The 22056-nt window shown below is 39.1% G+C and overlaps 1 protein-coding gene across 1 annotated transcript in view; it reads left to right on the forward strand.

Moving 5' to 3' along the window:
- The window catches only part of ANKS1B (ankyrin repeat and sterile alpha motif domain containing 1B), a 1330035-nt gene that overhangs the window by 1284680 nt on the left and 23299 nt on the right, over positions 1-22056 (forward strand). Inside the window, exons 24-26 of the mRNA XM_044679159.1 lie at positions 3873-3884; positions 5684-5770; positions 19000-19137. Coding sequence (XP_044535094.1) covers positions 3873-3884; positions 5684-5770; positions 19000-19137 — 237 coding nt within the window. The remainder of the gene's footprint in view (positions 1-3872; positions 3885-5683; positions 5771-18999; positions 19138-22056) is intronic.

The following is a 22056-nucleotide window of genomic DNA, read 5'->3' on the forward strand; positions in this document are numbered from 1 at the left end:
GAAAGAAATTTATACAACCAGAGAAAAAACTGTGAGAGCAGAAACACAGAAGGAAAAAAAACTGCTTGAACACATGGGTTGATGGGGAGATGATTGGGGATGTAGACTCTAAAGGATCACTCTAGTATAACTATCAATAATATGGAAATAGGCCTTGATCAATGTAACATGTAAAACTCAGTGGAATTGTGCACCGGCTACGGGAAGGGGGTGGGGAGCTTGGGAGGGAGGGAAAGAACATGAATCATGTAACCATGGAAAAATATTCTTAAAAATTTTTCAAAATTAAAAAAAATAGAGAAAGTTAGAAGAGGGTCGAGTTTGGGAAGGCAAAATACAAAAATGAATTTGCACCCATCAAGGTTAGGATGTTTATGGGATATTTCCCTGGAAATGTCGAGTAGGTAGTTGGTGATGTGGGACCAGAACTTAGCAGAGTTTAAGGCTGTATAGATAGATGGGAGAGTCATCAGATCAGCATAGAGAGGATAATTAAGCCCAGGGGAGCTGATAAAATCACAAAGTGAGAGTGTATAGAGAAAGAAATGAGCAGAGCCCCTAGGACAAGATTGGTTGAAGGAAGTAACAGTGTTTAGCCAGAACTCACCAGGGACAGGGTAACCATCTTTGAGTATTTGAAGGGCTGGCTCTCCAGGGAGGAATTGGACTTATTCTGTTCAACCATTGAGTTTAGAACCAGGAACAACGGGGACAAATTGAAAAGAGGGAAAACTTCCTAACAAGAAGAGCTGTCTGAAAGGGGATGGGAAGTAAGAGGTGGGAGTCTCCACAGAGAGTCTGAATGGCCATTTCTCTGTCAGCTAACTTATGGCTCGGATTCTTTTATCGGGAATGAGTTAGACTTGATGGTCTAAAGATACATTCAGCTGTAAAATTCTGATTTTCTCTTAACTTTCAGTCCTACATGATCTGGTAGACATCATAGTTTGTAATAGGACCGGTGTATTTTTTTTAAACTTCTCTGAGAAAACAAATGAGAAATTGGCATCATGATATTATTCCTTTAATTATATGTGGTTTCATGTTTCTGCAGACTGGGAGATTTATACAGGCCCTTGATGGCAAGAGGAAAGGATGGACTAAATGATCACCTCTTGAAATTCCTTATAGTTTCTACCCCAGTCATCTCTGGTATTTGCCTCCTTTGAAATACAAAATTCTACCACAGGCCTGATGTAGCCCATCTAAGATTTTGTAAAGAAGCTACAAAAGCTTAGGTGGGCTACCTGTCATTGTCTCCTGGAGCCTTCTTTACGAAGTTAATTCTGGGGAAATTAGCAAACCCAAAGCATTATTTCCGGCCCTGATATTAATTCAGCTTGGGCTATTTCTGCATTGGTTGGGGAAGGGCAGGATGGCTGTGAAGCTTTGGAAAAACATAAGGATGAAAAAGGTAAAGCACTGAAAAAAAACAGGTCTTCTTGCCATTCTTTTTTCTTTTTTTTTTTAACCCTTACTTTCTGTCTTAGTGACAACTCCAAGACATAAGGGCAAGGGCTAGGCAAACATGCTTAAGTGATTTGCTCGGGGTCATAGAGGTAGGAAGCCTCTGAGATCAGATCTGAACCCAGGGCTTCCCAACTCCAGGCCTGGAGTGTTCTATCCACTGTGCTACCTTGCTGCCCCTCTATTTCCATTCTAAATCAATGATCCTCTAGTCTTACCTGGAAAGCTACCCATTTTATGCTTTCTCTTTTTAACAGAGATGAGGTAGATAGAAGGATGGATTCCAGAAAGATGAATTTAAGACACAAATTTAGAGCTAGGATGGACCATAGGAGCAAAAATTTGGGACAGCAAAAGATCTTACGTGCCATTTTGTTCAACACTCTCTTTTGATAGATAAGGAAGCTGAGACTTGCCTGGAAAAGTTAAATGATTTGTCCAAGATCACACAAGTGATGAGCCTTAAAGGTAGAATCTGAAGCTCATGAGGTGAAAGCTCTTTCTATATGACTTAAGATCATAACTTTAGAGCTAGGAGAAACCATGGGGCCATAGATCTAGGCTTGGAAGGGACCTCAGAAGCCATTTAGGCCAACTCCTTCCTTCTACAGGTTAAGAAATAGACACTGGAAAGGTAAAATAATGTGTCCACTGTCACATAAATACAGGGGGGTGGGGACAGCTAGGTGGTCCAGACCTGGAGACAAGAGGTCTTAGATTCAAATCTGCACATTTCCTAGCTGTGTGACTTTTGGCAAATCACTTAACCCTAGCTCTTACCACTTTTCTACCTTGGAACCAATACTTAGTATCAATTCTAAGACAAAAGATAAGGGTTTAAAAAATAAATAAGTAAATACTAAGTGGGAGAATCAGGATTCAAACCCAAGTCCTTTTCCCCCAAAATTCAATGCCTCTTGGGTTCTAGTGTTCCCTTTGACTCATATTAGCTCTTCTAGTAACTTCCCAGTCTCAAGCAACTTTTTAACTATGAATTACAGAGCAGTTTTGAACAAGACTTCTCTATGCCTCAGTTTCTTCATATGTAAAACAAATGGGCTAGCCTAGATAGTCTCTGAAGTTTCCTCCAGTTCTAAATCTATGATCCTTTTATTCTAGGAGCTGCTCATTTGTGTGGGTAGAGGGAATTTTCATGCTGGGAATTCCCTAGGCAGACAAAATCGCAGGTCCATGCCCCCCACCAAAAAAGAAAAGGATAGCAGTTATCATAAAAGAAAAATGATGAATTGGAATCATTTCAAATTCTATTACGAAGCACAAGGAAAATCACTGCTTTTTGTCAATCCAGTGTAGACTATTTTAATAAACTCTAAATAGGGACAATGGAAGTCTAATATTTGGGTAATTAGTTCTCTTTATGTGGAAAGCTCTAAATGTTTGCTAAAGGACAAAAATGAATGACTGGCTAAAGGACATCGTGTCTGAAGAATGAGAAGAAAAAGATTGTCTAAATCACAGTAAAATGGCTTAGGTGAGAGATCCAATCACATTATCATTATTGAATTGAGCAGGTTTGAATTCAAGCTGTGTCTGAAAAGACCTTCTCCAATTCCTCATCCCATTTCAGAGTTTTCAGAAATAAGCTTGGCTAATGGCAGTAGACAGCCAAGAAGAAAGGCTAGGTATTTTTTTTCCTGATGAAATTTCACATGAGAAGGAGCCAAGGAGTTGGCCTACATAAGGGTGCTGGGAGCTCAGAACAGAAGGCTCCAGCATGTCACTAGTGAGACGGCTGTGCAAATGGAGTAAAGATGAGTAAATAGAGAGAGGAGAAGAGAGACCAGGTTGGTAAAAACCCACAGCAGTTTTTTTAAATGAGAGGGCTTTTGGCCAGATCTTAGAATATAGCAATAGCTTTTCCCACTTTTTTTAAAACCCTTACTTTTTGTCTTAGTAACAAATCTAAGACTGGGCAAATGGGGTTAAGTGATTTGCCCAAGGCCACACAGGTAGGAAGTGTCTTAAAATCAGATTTGAATCCAGATCCTCCTGACTCCCAATCTCATGCTCCATCTACTGTGCCACCTAAGCTTTTCCATTTTGCAGCATCACCTAGGATCTAAGTCTAGAGGTATAAGGAACCTGTAAGATAGAGAAATAGACTAAAATATCATTTGTAAGTGCTTACTACATGCCAGGCACTGGGCTAAGGTCTCCTAGTCCAAACCCCTCATGTTACAAAGAAATTGAGGCTCAACAAGTTAAGCAGCTTACCCAAAATAATTGGGTATCAAGTGACAGAAGAAGGAATGAAATTAATTTAATAAGTTATCTTTAGCTAATTGATTCAGCTCTTGGTGAACTGCTATGAAAGTTTTTCTCTGACCTTTTCATATGTTTTCTTTCCTTTTTTCCCCTCTTGTTTTACCTTGAAAATCCATCAGGCTAACTGTCAGGTAGGTTCGTTTTGACATTGAATGTAATAGGGTAGAGGGGGAGGGTGTTGATGGGGAAAATGATGTTTAAAAAGATGATTTGGGAACTGTAATAAACATTAGATCTAGAGGAATATGTATGAATAAGCACATGCTCATGTGTTTATACAACCACACATACATAGACACACACAAATGCTAAAGCCAGAAAACAAAAGTACATGATCAATTATGTGCAGAGCTAAACAATTGATTATCAAAGGCAAGCATAAAGATATTGTGGTTCCAAGTACAATGATTTTTAAAAAGAACATTTTTATGAGAATTTAACCTAAGAAGATGAACAAATCTAAATGAAGGAACCCAAACAAGTATTTATGCATCTTTATTTAGCTACAAGATTTTTTCATTGATCCAAGGGAATTGGGACATGCTTGCAACGGCTGGGTGGCCCAGTCAGGTTCTGCTGAAAGCATAAGTTGTGTGTTTGGGAAAGATTAGCCCTGTTCAAGAAAAATTCTGAGCGCCTTTGTCCTAGAATAGCAGTGAATGTGTATAAGTGGATAATCATGGCTAAAGATTTTATCCTTAAGTGTCCAGTCTACTTCTGATAACACTTCTCAAAACACATTTAACTAGGCTGGCCCTCAACAAACAATCATAGTCTGTTGTTAAGAATTTATATAAATTAAATGAATTACAGGAGGAAATAGAGAGTAAAACTATACTAGTGGAGGACCCCAACTTTCCCCTCTCAGAATTACATAAATCTAATCATAAAGTAAATAAGAAAAAAGATAAAGCGATGGATAGAATTTTGGAAAAGTTAGCTATGATAGACATCTGAAGAAAACTGAATGGAAATCAAAAGGAATATACTTTTCTCAGCAGTACATGGTACCTTCATAAAAATTGAGACATGTATTGGAGCTTAAAAATCTGATACAGAAAAGGATAAATATTAAATGTATCCTTCTCAAAAAATTTACATAAAATGTTTCCAACTGGCAAAATCTTTCAGACCTTAAACTCCACTGCTATACATAGGTTTTAAAAACCTATGGTCATCTCCACTCCATGATGAAGCACTGGAGGATAATGTAAAGAGGCAACCCACATTAATCAAACCACAAATTCCTCAAGGATAGATGTATTGTGTTTAATGTGAAATCACCCTTCAGTGTTAAATGAAGAATACAGGGTAAAAGATATATACTCATTATTTTCTTATTTTTAACACCTGGAACTTCCCCTAGGAGGTGTTCTTAATCTTGGGTTCAGGAACTTTTTTTTTCAATATTTTGATAACTAGATTATTGGTGTTCTTTGTAATTCTTTCTATTTTGTTTTATGTATTTAAAAACAATTTACTGAGAAGGGACCCAGAGGGGGTCCAGGACCCACAAAAGTTTAAGAACTCTTGCCCCAAGGTGAACCAAGTGTGGCTTCAGTACTCTCCGAAGAGCAAACAACTCTAGAAATGTAGGAGGGGGAAAAACTTCCTGTTTTTCTTTAGTGCCAGGGAAGAAGAGTATTCCAATGGGCTGACAACAGAGAATATTTTTAGCTTTTGAAGTGCAAGACAGCTACTTTATAAGCCTGAAGCATAGTCAAAACCCAAGAGAAGAGACACAAACATACAGAGTGTGTTCTGTGGGGGATATATTTGTGTGCATGTGTGTATATGTGTGTGTGTGTGTGTGTGTGTGTGTGTGTAAAATGTAATTTTAGTTCACTTTTATCTTTCAAGAGGAAAAATTATGTACTTTAGTTGCCATGCAACACATCCTGTTCTCACAGCTTTCTAATTTTATTTTCAGAAATCTACAGAGCAGATGAAAAAAGTCCCAACAATTATTCTTTCAGTCTCTTATAAAGGAGTCAAATTTATCGACGCAACAAATAAGGTATGTGAGATCGGTGGGACAGTAGTTTAAGATTTATGTAGTTTAAGATTTATGCCTGAGGCTACTTTATAAACCAGCAGGCATAAGGCCAAAAACAGATTTCCAGTGTGGTAGTAAATATATTGCAGCTCCATGGCTATAGTGAGAGAGTCAGGGACACCTGGGTTCAAATCCCACCCCTGGTATTTCCTAGTTGAGTAACTCTGAACAAGTCTTCTAATATGGGAATGTCCCAAAAGACTGTTTTAAACTTGAATTGTTTAAATCTGCATTGATATCATGGATTATGAAAAGTAGAAAGTTCTTTGATTCCTACTTTCTTTTCTAATCCCTATCAGCTACCAGTTCTTCTCCATAACAAACCCCTCCAAGAAAAAAAAATTATTTATTTGTTTGAGCCCTGTCTGACTCTTGGCGACCCCATTTTTGGGTTTTCTTGGCTAAAATACTGAAATGGTTTGTCATTTCCTTCTCCAGCTCATTTAACAGATAAGAAAACCAAGATAAATAGGATTAAGGATTAAATATATTCTGCATGTCCTTGGGCAACTCCCTCCCTAGGATTTAAAGGCAGTAAAGTGTAATAGAAACCACGCTCTGACTCAATTCAAATCCTGGTTCTATCACTTACTAACAGTGTGACCTTAGATAAATCACTTAATCACTATGAGCCTTAGTTCCTTCATCTGTAAAATGAATTAGATGACTTCTGGAATCCCTTCCAACTCTAGAGCTATAATCCTTATGGAACACTATGTCACAGATGGGGTTACAATCCCAAGTGAGCACAGGGAATTCCCATACCAAGATTTGCTCATGCTGATGACACCATAGATGACTTCCATATTCTAGGCTAGGAAAGTCAGAAGTCCTCTAGCCCAGACTTCTCATTTCCTAGATTAAGGAAAGAGGCACACAAAGATAACCTATTGGGATTTAAAAATCTGTGCTTCATAATCCTTTGCTTTCTACCCCAATGCCTGAATCCCTCTCTCTAACTTGACATCATTTTATTTTTGATTTTTGTTAGGAAGTTTTGTCTTACAAAAATTCCCCCCTTTTTTTTCCTCCCTTTGCTTCTTAAAAAAAGATCCTAAGATGATAGGGCACTAGATTGAAAGACAAAAATAATCTTAGAGGCTCCTTTGCATCCAATCCCCCCATTTTATAGATGAGGAAACTGAGACCCACAGAAATTAAGTGGACTTTCCTAGTCACATGGTATACATCAGATGTAGAATTTTAATCCAAGGCTCTTAGTACTTTGCCATATATCTCCAGTTCCATTACTAACCAACCAGTATATGTCAAAGACAGGACTTGAACTCTGGTTTTCCTGATTTCACTTTTAACCCCCCATTTTGACACTCTTGATAAATTAGCATAACTGTTAGCATAACTTAGCTCTAAAACTGCAAAGGAATAATAATAGCAATAACAATAACAGTACCATTTATAGAGCATATTAAGATTTGCAAAGCACTTTACCTTGGGGGAGTAACTTAATCTGTCTTATTTGCATCTGCCTTCCTGGGGTTGTTGGGAGGATCAGATGAGATAACATAAGTCAAGTGCTTTGTAAACCTTAAAATACTATATAGATGCTAGCTAAAATTATTATCATATAGTACTATTAATCAATTGACATTAATAATAACATATTTCATTGTATATTATGCATAATATGGCATTAAAATGACTATTGTATTGTCAATACAATTAATTACATATAACCATTTTATAATTAATTATATACATATCTAGTATGTTATATAATTAATAATAATAATATTATCATTAGAAAACTGAGCCCTTAGAGGTTCTGACTTTTTCATAGTCACACAGTGTCTGAGGTAGGATTTGAACCCATGTCTCATAACTCCTAAGTCTAATGATTATTCTTCCTTCAGAGTTAGTGAAAGTAAAAGAACTATTGAATTAATAAATAAGACTAGAAGCTGGTACTCTGAAAAAACAAACAAAATTGACAAAGTACTGGTCAATCTAATTTTAAAAAAGGAAAGAAGAAAACCAAATCATCAGTATCAAAGATGAAAAAGGAGACCTCACCTCTAATGAAGTCATCATTAAATCAATCAAGGCAATCATTAAAAACTATTTTGTGCAATTATATGGCAATAAATATAGCAATCTAAGTGAGATGGATGAATATTTACAAAAATTTACAAAAATATAAATTGCCTAGATTAAGAGCAGAAGAAATAGAATACCTAAATAATCCCATATCAGAAAAAGAAATTGAACAAGCCATCAAAGAACTCCCTAAGAAAAAAATCGCCAGGGCCTGATGGATTCACAAGTGAATTCTATCAGACATTCAAAGAGCAACTAATTCCAATACTATACAAATTATTTGACATAATAAGCAAAGAAGGAGTCCTACCAAATTCCTTTTATGACACAAATATGGTACTGATCCCAAAGCCAGGTAGATCAAAAACAGAGAAAGAAAACTACAGACCAATCTCCTTAATGAACCCATGTCTCATAACTCCTAAGTCTAATGATTATTCTTCCTTCAGAGTTAGTGCTATCCTATCCATAGGCAAAAAGCCTAAGGACATTAGGATGACCTACCAGCCTTTACTAAGAAATCCATCTGTTGAACTTGAGAATCAGAGGATCTGGTTTTGAATCCAGGTGCTCTGATTGTTTGGGCAACTTTGGGCAAGTCTCTGAACTTCCCTGATTCTTGATCTGATTATGTATAAAATAAGAGGCTGGGGTGCAGGTCTAGGTCTGCCATCCTAATCCCTCAGAGAAGAGCAAAAGGTGCTGGATTCTCTGCTCCCTGGAAAGCATCAATGGCCAACGATGTGTTAAAAAGCCAAGAAATGACCATCATAATCAGAGCTAAGTCAATTCCGTACTATAAGGATTGCAAAGTACTTTGCATATATTTTCTCACTTTATCCTCACAACAGCCCTGGGAGTTAGTGTTAGTAGAATTCCTATTTTACAGATTAGAAAATCGAGACTGGGGAAGATAGCTTTGTGAGCCTGGGCAAGTCCAACACATGTCTTGGGATCTGAACTCAGTTCTTCCCAACTCCAAGCCCAGGGCTCTATCCACTAAGCCACCTGGCTGACCCCAGGTAGAGGCTAAATCAGGAAGAGTAGCAAATCCCAAAGTCTACAATCAGGATGTTTCAGCATCATACAATGCAAAGAAAAGTTCTGCAAAGAGACACACAGACACTGGGGGACGGGGAGAAAAAATCCTGTGCCTGCAGTCCATAGACTAATGTGACTTCAACAATCCACTCTCAGCTATTCCCTGTACCATCTCCCTTGAGGAACAGGATTCCAACCAGCATCATGTCCGTGCTTCCTCTGCTATTTACTAAATGCATTCTCTGCCTTGTTATAATGGGGAATACACTGGATTTGAAGTTGGAGGACCTGTGTTCAAATTCTGCGTGACCTTCAGCAAGTCTCTTCATTTCCCTTGCCCTCAGTTTCCTCATCTGTAAAGTGAGATGACTTCTGAAGTTTCTTCCAGCTCTGAATCTGTAATCTGGTGATAATAATTAGCTTTAACTCTCTCAACTTCACTTATTTATTTTTATTATAAAGATATTTTATTTCACCAATTACATGTAATAACACATTTTCCACATAAGTTTTCCAAGGTTATATGATCCAAATTGTCTCCCTTATAGGAGCTGGCAAGCAATTCAATCTGGATCATATATGTATTATTATGCAAAACATCAACTACACTTATTTCATCACTTTCAGGTTTTTGCTTCTACCAGAAGTGTTGTTTTTGTTAGTCATTTCAGTTTTGTCCCACTCTTTGTGGCCCCATTTGGGGTTTTCTTGACAAGGATACTGGAGTGGTTTGCCATTTCCTTCTTGGACTCATTTACAGATGAGGAAACTAAGGCAAAAAGGGTGAAGTGACTTGCCCAAGGACACACCACTATTAGAAGTCTGAGGCTATATTTGAACTCAGGAAGAGAAATCTTTCCTGACTCTAAACCCTGCATTCTGTCTACCAAACCATCTCTCTGTCCAGAAGTACTGCTATGAAAATTTTGGTGTACATAGGTCCTTTCTGTTTTTTATTTGCTCAGGGTTTATTCGTAGCAGTAAAATTTTGGAGTCTGAGAAAATGAGCGTTTTATTTTAGCAGAATTCCAAATTGTTTTTCAGAGTGGTTGGATCATTTGCTATCTCTAGTGTATTAATAAGGCTGTCTTCCTACAACCCCTCTAACATTGATTATTCCCATCTTTTGCCATCTTTGCCAATTTTTGGACGTGAGATGATTTTAAATCCTTTCGTTATTAGTGATTTGAAGCAATTTCATATGGCTGGTAATAGTCAATAATGCTTATTGTGAGAACTATTTGTTGACTGTATTTTCTCAGTTGACAGCATTTCTTCTTAGCCTTGTTGCATTGATTTTGTTGGTATAAAAGATTTTCAATTTCATTTCATCACTTTCCTCATTTAAAAAAAAAAAGTTGCACTCAGTTATCCCTGCAGTCCCTCCTAGCTCTCGTGTTCTATTATTCTTTCATTTAGCAAACATTCATAAAGTATTTCTGCATGAAGAATATGTCTAGCCTATTTGAACCAATTTCTTATCTGTAATATGGGAATGATAATCATCTCCTTTAAAGGGTTGTTATAGGCTCCTGGGTAATTAATTTCTGTGCCCTAGAACTACAATTCCCAGCACCCCACTCTCCTTACCTTACGTGCTGACGTAGGCACAATATAAATTTGGTTTAGTCCCACCTCTGGCTCTCTTTGGGTGCTCCAGAGATGAGGTGAGGGAGAGGCTTGAGAACTTGCTCACATGGTTTTAATTTTGTTAAATAATTAGGGTTTTTTACTTCTATTTCCTTTTTATCCCTTCTACTTCAAGTGCTTATTAAATAAACCCTATAAAATATAATTCTTGGAGTGTTGGATATTAATTTAAATCCTACACTCTAATGGCATAATTAATATAGAATAGAGTGCAGAGGTTCTATAAATTATGTTATAAGCATAAGTTAGCATGAATATAGAGACTACCTACTATTTTAAAAACAACAGCAAAAAAACAATGAATGAATGGCAAATCAGGCTTACCAACACAGTCTTCTAAAGCAGTCATACTAACTATTTTAAAAGGATACCTCAAGAGCAGCAAGGTGGCTCAGTGGATAGAGAGCCAGACATAGAGACAGCGGGTCTTGGCTTCAGATCTGGATTTCCTAGCTGGATTTCACTTCCTAGCTCTGTGACCCTGGACAAGTCACTTGCCCCAAATGCCTAACTTTCACCACTCTTCTGCCTTGGAACCAAGAGTTAGCATTGATTCTAAGGCAGAACATAAGGTTTAAAAAAAAGAAAAAGAAAAAAAGATGTTCGATTCCATAGAATACTTATTTAGGACCTACTATACGTACCAGAAATGAGGTAGGATACTGAATACACAGAGACAAAAATGAAACCATCCCAACCCACAAAGAATTTGCATTCTACTAGAGTGTGCAACATATAAATAATTCTAGAATGAGGTATGCAGGGGGGGAAAAGGCAAGGAGAGGTCCTGACAAAGTATTCTAAAAAAAAACACGAGGAGGAAGAGAGAATTTCTGAGGGGAGCAGGCAAGGCTCCACAGAAGAGGGGACCTCTGAGCTGAGCACAGCAGATTCTAAAAGGCAGATATGAGAAAGGAGCCTGTTCCCAGTGCTGGGGGTCAGAGAGAGGTTGGGAGAGGACCAGACCTCAGATTTCATTATTTATTGGCAGCTCCCAGACGATAAAAATCTCCCTCCCCCCCCCCCCCCCACCCATTCAGATCAGCACCTGCTTTGCAATTTAAGAGTCTTAGAGAGTTGCCTAGAGCAATGGAGTCAAATTCAAGTAGAAACTGGGGCCACTAAACCATTCCTGGGGGGCCACACTTAGAAAATCACAAATTAACATTACTATGTTCTCTTCTATTTTGAGTACTTTGTTAAATATTTCCCAATAACCTGTTTTTTAAAACCCTCATCTTCTGTCTTAGATCAATACTGTATATGGGTTCCAAGACAGAATAGTGGTAAGGGCAAGACAGATCTATGAAATCTCCACTCCTGTCCCCCTCAAAAAAAGTATTCTCATATTTTTAGGGCTACCAAAGCACCCCATATAAAGGCTTATTGGGTGATGATTCAAAACCTGAATTAGTAGCTGAAGGCATACTTTGGCATGGACATTTCTGCTGTAGAATTATTAGCTTAGCTTAACCCTCCCATGTGAAATATAAGATCTGTGAAATCTAAGCCTACTTATGGAAAATGAGAATGGTTTCATTTATTAATGGTAAGTAAGCCTGTAATCAAGATAGAGCCTATAGAAATACCTAAATGTCAAGGGACATGAACAGGCAATTTTCAGATAAAGAAATCAAAGCTATCAATTAGCACATGAGAAAGTTTTAAATCTCTTATAATTAGAGAAATGCAAATCAAAACAACACTGAGATATTACCTCACACCTAACAGATTGGCCAATATGAGAGTAAAGGAAAATAATACATAGTGGAGGGGTTGTGGCAAAATCAAGACATTAATGCATTGCTGGTGGAGCTGTGAATTGATCCAGCCATTCTGGAAGGCAATTTGGAATTATGTGCAAAGGGCTTTAAAAGAATGCCTGCCCTTTGATCTAGCAATACCACTGCTAGGATTGTACCCCAAAGAGATAAGAAGGAAAAATACTTGTACAAAAATATTTATTGCCACCTTATTTGTGGTGGCAAAAAATTGGAAACTGAGGGGTTGTCCATCGATTGGGGAATGGCTGAACAAATTGTGGTATATGATGGTGATGGAATACTATTGTGCTATAAGGAATGATGAATTGATGGATTTCTATAATAACTGGGAGAACTTCAGTGAACTGATGCAGAGCAAAATGAACAGAACCAGGAGAACACTGTACACAGAAAGTAAATATTGTAGAACTTTGCTACTAGTAGCATTGCAACAAGCCAGGACACTCCTGAAGGACTTATGGGAAAGAACACTAACCACATTGAGAGAAAGAACTATGGGAAAAGAAATGCAAAAGAAGAACAAATGACATCACTTATCACATTATATATGAGTATATGATTTGGGGTTTTGGCTTTAAAAAATTGCTCTGTAGCAAAAATGAATAATTTGAAAATAGGCATCAAGTGATAACATTTATACAACCCAGTAGAATTGCTTGTCGGCTCTGGGAGGAGGGGAGGAAAGAGGGGAGGAAGAGAAAATGAACCATGGAAACATAGAAAAAATATTTAAAAATAAAAATTTAGAAATATCTAAATGGGAACATTTTACTCTGGTAGAACATTGTCTTCCAGAATTTTTTTATATCCATTATGTATCATTTGAATCTCAGAATAAAAAAACCATTCAGTGGAAGAGCCAATATTGCGATCTGAGTTCAAATTCTACCTCTGATGTTTGCTACTTGGGTAATATTGGGAAAGTCATTTAACTTCCCTGGGTTTCAGTTTCCTTATGAATGAGGAGCTTGGACTATTTGACCTCTCAGATTTTAGATACTGCAGTCAATCCATATGTTTTTATGGATGAGAAAACTGAGGTTCAGAGACCTCAAATGATTTGTGTGAGGACACACAGCTAACTAGTTAATAATGGAGTTTCAAGACTAGGACTTATCCTTCCTAATTCCTAAGGTCCTGCTCTTTCATTACCATCGTTGATTTCTTTGAACCCAACGATGAGGCTTTTTGATGTATAAGGGGCAATTTTGTTGTTTTTCCAATTCCTTCCAGGTTTAAACCTATGATCTGGTCATTATAATTAGCTTTGCCTTTCAGGTTCACTTAATTAATTATTTCCAGGTTTTTGCTCCTCCCAAAAGTGTTGTTGTTCAAATCCCATTTGGGGTTTTCTTGGCAAAAATAATGGAAAGGTTTGCCATTTCCTTCTCCAGCTCAGTTTACAGATGAGGAAACTGAGGCAGACAGGTTTAAGTGACTTGCCCAGGGACACCCAGCTAGGAAGTGTGTGAGGCCAAATTTGAACTCAAGAAGATGAGTCTTCCTAACGCCAGGCTCAGCCTCTATCTACTGAGCTACCTGTCTGCCCTTATAAAGGGTAATTAATGATTTCCAATTTTCCTTTTTTCTCCTGTGCACATTGACTTCCATTAGATAGAGACAGGAAGAAGCTATTGTTGTTTTTTATCTGAAGAAAGGCATTTCTGTCTTTTCAAATAAATGTTTTGCATCTGGGTTCATTCAGTGTGGGTGGGGTGGAAACAAGTACTAAAGAGGCAAGTTATGAGACTTGAAATTCATTCCAAACAACTTGGGAGAAAAATGGAATCACTCATCATGATTTGAGCAAAGAGATGTTGCAAATTATCTTAAATTAAAAACGCGGCACAGGAAAGATTTAGGCACGAAAATGGTCTAAAAGCAATAAGCTTCCCCCAGACTCATGACCCAGAGGTAGGGGCCCCATCAGACCTTAGAGCCGACATCTGCCAACTGCCATAACTGAGTTCCCACAGCGTCCTCGCCTCAATCTTCAGATTTAGAAGATCCCTGAAGAGGGAGCAAAAGCCGGAGAGCAAGTACTCGGCTGAAAATTGGAAGATTTGTGGTTTATGCCGAACTCCTGCTTGGAGTCGGAATGGAAGGGCCCTTAACCCGCTGGTGCCACAGTTTCTCCATCTGAGTAAATTAAGAAGACAATAAAAATTCTTCCTCCATGCCTCTCTCCAATCAGCCGAAGATACTTTGGAATGCTAGTGATGTGAGGGGAGAATAGGATGCCCAAAAAAAACATCCTTTTGTTTTATGCAAATCTATCTCCTTCTAAGAACTTGGGGCTCAAATTAAGAGCAAATTAAGAGCTGTGTACTGTGTGTGCCTGCTCCCTAGGGCGGCTCCAGTTGGTCTTTGAGCACAATTCTGGCATCTGGCCAGCCTTCGCTGTTTGCCGCTCTCATTCCCAGGCTGCCACTCTGTGTGGGAAGGGCCTCATTCCCTGCCTCAGAGAAAAGCCTTGGAAAACCAAACAGAGTTGAGAGAAAAATGTGTTTTGTAGAAGGAGAAAGAAATGGGATCGTGGCTTCCTCTTTTTGTCATAGCCTGATCTTACACAGAACAGCTGTATTCATTGCCTGGACCGAATCATTGTGCCGTACCCCTCCCAGCCCGAGAACAAGAAATTTTTGATGAAAGACAGAGGAAATGGAGGGATTTGTGCATGTTTGAGTGACTGGTGAGATTGTTTAAATATGAAAGGAATATACCTTTTTGTCTTAGATACACTGTCATTCCTTTAAAAATTAATTCAGGGGGCAGCTGGGTAGCTCAGTGGAGTGAGAGTCAGGCCTAGAGACAGGAGGTCCTAGGTTCAAACCCGGCCTCAGCCACTTCCCAGCTGTGTGACCCTGGGCAAGTCACTTGACCCCATTGCCCACCCTTACCACTCTTCCACCTATGAGACAATACACCAAAGTACAAGGGTTTAAAAAAAATTAATTCAAAGAATTAACGAAGAAAAAGCCTGATGATATCATTTACAACTAACTATTCCCAACTCAACAATGTTTCAGCTTCTCTTCCTCCTTAGCAATCCGTAACAAATGCCAGCTCCTCTGGCTGCTTCCCTCCTAAAGGGGAAAGACATTTAAAAAATCTCTAGGTAAGAATAAAGGAACTCAGTTCATTGAAAATCATGGGGGCCACTTTTCCTACAATCTAATTGCTCCCTGGCGCTTTGGCTTGTCCTATGGGTCCCTAGGCAATGTTCTAGAGCGTGCAAATGCAATACCAGTCTGACTAAAATAGCTCATAAAAGAAAATATCTATGAGTGTAATGAAATATTATTACCCTGGAAGAAACGACAAATGTGAGGAATTTAGAGAAGCAGGAAAAGCTATTAACCCAGAGTGAAGGAGACCGGACCAGGAAAACAGTCTATGGCTGAAGGAACAGAAATAATGGCCAAGAAAAAGGGGGGGGAAAGCACAATGAAACTGAGTGCTATGTAATTATAATAACCAAGAGAAAAAGTGAGAAAATAGAACTTCCCCCCCTCTTTACTGGGAGGCTTTGTTATTGTCATTTCGATAGCACTTTACAGGCATTGTCCTCTTTGAGCCTGCACAGCCTCCCTTTGGGAAGTAGATGCTGTTATCGCTCCCATTTTACAGATGAAGAAACTGAGACTCAGGAGAGTTATCTGCCCATTGGTCACACAGCTAAGGGGGATCTGAGGCAGGCCTGGGACCCGGGTCTTGCTGCCTCTACAAGCAGGGATCTAAGCTGTGCACTACACTGTCTCTAGAGTGCCAGAGTGATTCTGTCCTGGGAAGGTGAAATCAATGGGAGCGGCACCAGATTGCCACCAGGACATTAGCATCTGATGGGAAGGAGGAGGAGGAGGACCTTGGAGACATCACCAATAGCAACCACTTTATTTAAAAAATGAAATATTCGTTTATAAGTGCATTTCATAAATTCACAAGATGCTTTTTTTTTTTGGTGGCATTTACCCAGCACCGAGGGCTGACGGGAACACCAGAATGAGGTTGTGACCTTCTGTCAGTATTTGTGAGATTCTTGCAAAAGGCTGTTACAAGCTTCTGGGCTCCGGCTTCCATTCGAGCTCGCTTTGACAGGCGTCATTCCCGTAACTTGCTGGTTTCAGTGCCAGGATAAAAGATACCTTAATTTATTATTTTTAAGCGGAGTTAATTCTTTAATCGTTCCCCCACCACCACCACCAACCCTCCCCCCACCCCCCATGCAGCTGTGTTGACTGCGGAACACGAAGTACTCGTTGGAGCTGCTGGCAGCGGACAGATGTTTTTAAAGTATTTTTAGGTGCCACCAGGCAGGCTCCCTCTCACTTGGCAAGCTGCGGAGGGTTCATTTCAGATTGTGCAATTACAAAGTAATCTGGGTACCGGAAGCACAGGACCCGTTCTGAGAGATGACAAGGGAGAAGAATGCAAAGAGGCCGTTCTGAGAGAGCAGAGATGGGTTCTGTATGAATCTGTGAGCTTTCCATTTGCACCTTTGAGGCACTGTGACCAAAGAAGGATTTCCAGAGGGGGCCTTGGAATCTCTGCTGCAGAGATAATGCTGTATAGAGCTCCAGGCTCTAGAGAAGGGCAATTTTCAGGAGATTAAAATCAAACTAAAATATTCAATTCAATTCAAAACAATTGAAGTGCCAAGCTGTGCATTAGGCAATGGAGATACAATGGCAAAAGGAATAAAGAAAAAAAGAAGGAAAAAAGGCAGGCCCTGCCCTCAAAGAGCTTTTATTCTAGTCATTTCGTTTCAGTCCTGTCAAACTTTTTTGCCTAAAATTGCACATAGATAAACTTAAAGAATTTTCAATAGCTCCCTATTGCCTCTGTAGTAATGACAAACTCTTCAGCATAGAGTCTCAAGCCCTGCACATTCTAAATCTTTTCAGATTTGTTGCATATAAAGACATTCTACCCTCCAATCATATTACCCTGCCTACTTTTCTCTTGAGCTCATCTTCCATCTCTAAGCTTTTGCACAGGCTGCTTCTCATGCCTGGAATGCCCTCTTTCCTCACTGCCACCCCTGAGAATATGTAGTTTCCTTTAAGATACACTATCACCCATGCGATATCTTTCTTGATTCCTCCCTCCTTCCTCTTGATACACAAACAGAAAGACAGACAGGGATGGATGGATGGATAAATAGATATATAGATGGATGGATGGAGAGATGGTCAGTCAGGTGGGTGGATGGGTAGAGGAAGAGATAGATGGATAGATGGACAGGTGGGTGGAGGGAGAGATGGATGGATAGACGGATAGACGGATGGATGGATGGATAGATAGATAGATGGATAGATAGATAGATAGATAGATAGATAGATAGATAGATAGATATGCACACATATATATTATATCCATACATATAAAATAATGATATAATAAGTTATCATTTATATTGTTGTTGAGTAATTTTAGTCATGTCCATCTCTTTCTCACCCCATTTGGGGTTTTCTTAGCAGAGACACTGTAGAGGTTTGCCATTTCCTTCTCCAACTCATTTTATAGATGAGGAAACTGAGGTAAACAGGTTGAAGTGACTATTTCAGAGTCACACAGCCAGTGACTGTCTTGGGCTGGATTTGAACTCCTTGAAGAAAGCTCTTTCTGATTCCAAGCCAAGTGCTCTACCTACTGCACTACTTAGATATTTGCCAGGCACTGTGCTAACGAATAATACAGGTGTGTCTATATACACATACACACAGATATATATATGTATATATGTATATATATATGCAAATATATACACACATATAATAGCTATTATTTATATAACACCTACTATTTCCTAGCACTGTTAGTGAATAACATATATAGATATACATGTATGATTTATATATATGTCATAATATTCTAATAATCGTTAGAATTTATATAGCACCTACTATGTGCTGGGCATTATGTTAAATATATTGCAGATTTATTTAATGAATATATAGTAATATATGTATATAATTAATAAACATATACATGATGAAATCAATATTTTAAGTACTTTAGCAAAATTAAAACACTATAAAATGCTAGCTATTATTATGATATGTTTATGTGTTTGTATGTTATATCTTCCTTATAGAAGGTAAGCTCACTGAGGGCAGGCATTATTTTTCATTTTGTCTTTGTCTCTCCAGTTCCTAACACGATGATTTGCACATACTAGGTGTTTAGTAAATGCTTGGATTGGTTTGGATAGTGTGAAATAATTTCAGCCTATGAAGCTACTTACCAATAGGGCTTAATAGTGGCTCATCTCAGAGGTCTTTTATTCTCCTGACTTTAAAAAAAAAAAAAAAACAGGGGGCAGCTGGGTAGCTCAGTGGATTGAGAGCCAGGCCTAGAGATGGGAGGTCCTGGGTTCAAATTTGGCCTCAGACACTTCCCAGCTGTGTGACCCTGGGCAAGTCACTTGACCCCCATTGCTTACCCTTACCACTCTTCTGCCGTGAAGCCAATACACAGTATTGACTCCAAGAGAGAAGGTGAGGGTTTAAAAATAAACAAACAAATAAATAAATGAATGAATAAATAAATAAATAAATAAATAAATAAATAAATGGATAGATAGATAGATAAATAAATAAATAAATGGAAATTAAAAAAAAACAGTTGGAAATGTGTCTTTTATTCTTCTTCTTCCAGAACATCATTGCTGAGCACGAAATCCGGAACATCTCCTGTGCTGCTCAGGACCCCGAGGATCTCTCCACATTCGCATATATCACAAAAGACTTGAAATCAAATCACCATTACTGCCATGTGTTCACAGCCTTTGACGTGGTGAGTTTCAAGGTTTTGTCTCTATTGCAAGTCCTTCTAGTAACCTAACTGCTTCCAGATTTCCATGTTTCTTCTTTTGCTGCCCAAACGTTTCTCTATTATCAAGGACAGCAAGTGTCATCCATCCACCCTCCTTCCTCTTAACTATCTTTATTCAAGCCTTTCCCAAAGTACCACGGGCCCTGAACGAAAGCCTAACCAGCTAGAAACAAGACGATTTTCATTGCCTTGTTCAGTACTCATCATTTTGAGTAGTCCAATCCCAATCGAACTAAATACTGGAAAAAGAAAGAAAAAAGTTGGATCCCTAAAGGTCCATCTTTGGCCTTGGTTTTCATTGTGGAAGGAGTTTGATAGCCCTCAGAACCAACTCTATTGACAAAACCTGGAATCCTGGGTCTAGAGACCTCAGGGGCCAATTAGTCTCCCGCCTCATTTTACAGACAAGAAACCTGGGGCAAGTAGAAGTTTAATGACTTTGTGGCAGAGGTAGGGTTTGAACTCAGGTTCCGTGTTTCCAACTTCAACCATGTTTTGGGGGGTTTTTTTGGCCACAAAAGATAAAAGATAAGGGAAAATTTCTCAGTGAAGGAGAGAGCCACCCAGCCTAAGTGGATTGTTTAAGAGAGAGAGAGAGAGAGCTCTGGACCTGAATTAAGAGACAAGTCCAGATAGGAGCTCAGATACTTATTACATGTGTGACCCTAAGCAGGTCACTCAACCTCTTCCTGCCTCAGTTTTCTCATCTGTAAAATAGGGAGGATTATAATAGCACTGACCTCATGAAGTTGTTGTGAGGATTAAACAAGGCGATATTTGTAAAGCACTTTAAGAGCACCATATAAATTATTATGATTAAGAACCCAAAGATGTTGAACTTTCCAAGACAGGCTAGAGAAGGTATGTCCTCAGTCATCTGTCTCCATTTTTATCCTTGCTAGGCCTTGTACAACTCCCCTTTCCTTCAGTTTGAGTAATTAGGAATGTTCAGTCCCTAAATTTTATTTATTAAGTGCTTGTAGAATTCTAAGCCTTTAATAGAGTGAAAAGATGGTGCCTCCTCTGCATATGGGGCACAGGAATGGTATCAGGAACTTCTCCCACCTAAAAAAGTCTCCTACCCTCATTCTACCTATCAGAGATTGTGAAGCCCTTTTCTTAAAACAGAAATCCCTGAGGATTAAGGAAGGGGGATGGGGATGGACTACTGAGAGAGCAGTTCAGACACAGGCACACAGATTCATTCCACTTGAGCTGTTTCTCTTTTCTAAAAAAGAGGTGAGCTCAGTGATATGTAGCGGGTACCTCCTGATTCTATTTTTTCCCACCTATAAAATGGGGATTTGCTGTTATTAAGTCATGTCCAATTCTTCCATCCTCCAATTTTGGGGGTTTTCTTTTTTTTCTTTCTGTGATTTAAAAAAAATGTTTATTTTAAAATATTTTTCCATGGTTACCTGATTCATGTTCTCTCCCTCCCCTCTTCCCTTCCTCTGGAGGTTTTCTTAGCAAAGATACTAACATGGTTTGCCATTTCTTTCTCTAGTTCATTTTACAGGTGAGGAAACTGAGGCAAATAGGGTAAAGTGACTTGCCCAGAGTCACACAGTTATTAAGTGTCTAAGGACAGATTTAAACTCAGATCTTCCTGACTTCAGGCCCAACAGGCTACCTACTAAGCTGCCTAACTGACCCAAAATAGGGATAAATGGGGGTAGAGTGAATGGTGAGAAATTCACAGTTGGGAAGACCCAGTTCAAGTGTCATCTCTGACACACACGACTGTGGAACCCTGGAAAAGCAAGACACTTTAGGCCCTAAGTAACCCAAGCATCTCTAAATTCCAAAATAAGTGTGACTGCATTGTAAAGAAATGCTCCTTCCTAGTTCCATACACCAAGGAAAATAGATTAAAAAACAAAACAGCTGTGGAACCCTGGGATAAGCCACCTAAATTCCCTCTACCCAAGACAATTCTCTAGGACTCATCTCCTAAATCTCAGAAGGGTTATAGATCTTGTAGGTGGAGGGACTCCAGGAACCAAGAATTCCCTCAGAAGCCCTTTGCCCTATTCACACACAAAATACATTAATTAAAATAGCTCCACTCAATCCACAAAAGGATAACTTCTCCCTTCTCTCCCTCCTGTTCACAACGACATGAAACCTGGCAAATTAAGCAATTAGTCAGATTTGCCATTCCCCTGAAATACAGTTGTTTAATTTGCAGACAATGAGGTTTCAGTCTCTCTCTCCAGATGTGTGTGTGTGTGTGTGTGTGTGTGTGTGTGTGTGTGTGTCCTGACATCTCAGCTGGAATCTCAGCCTTTTTTTTATCCCCCACTTCAAGAAAAAGCCAGGGCAGGGCCCGGCTTTCTCAGGAACGGGCTCCAGATGGTCCAAAGTTGGCCCGTTGCCTTGCCCCAGAGCAGAGCCTCAGCTCCCTGCTGTGATGTTAACAAGAAAAGTGTCTCTCAGAAGATGACCTCCCTGTAATTACACCATGATCTCCATTAAGAGGCCCATTGGCAGCCGCTCTCCTCAACTTCCTAACCCGAGGAAGCAGTCGCTGTCCAAAGGGCACAGGTGCTAGCTAGCTTCAGAAAACAAGTTTTTGCTTAGCTGTTTGTAGATTCCTTTCTCCTCACTGTGGGTCTAAAGGGAGAGCAAATCAGTGAGGCCAGGCGGATTTCTTTAGGCCACTTAACCAGTCGAGAGACAACCTTGGAATCTTGAGATCTGAGTTCAAAATTCCATGTCTGACTCATGCAGTCTGGGTAAAGAGGATCGATTCATCAGAGCCCAAGACAGAATGGGAAAGGGCAGTCTCCTCATCTAAGGGTTTTCTATATTAAATCTATAAATTCATAGGGGTCCATAGCTTATTGCTGTGTCATAGAACCCTTGGGAAGTCTAGTG

The sequence above is a fragment of the Gracilinanus agilis genome, chromosome 5 (genome assembly GCF_016433145.1).
Source record: "Gracilinanus agilis isolate LMUSP501 chromosome 5, AgileGrace, whole genome shotgun sequence".
In the NCBI taxonomy this organism is placed as follows: Eukaryota; Metazoa; Chordata; class Mammalia; order Didelphimorphia; family Didelphidae; genus Gracilinanus; species Gracilinanus agilis.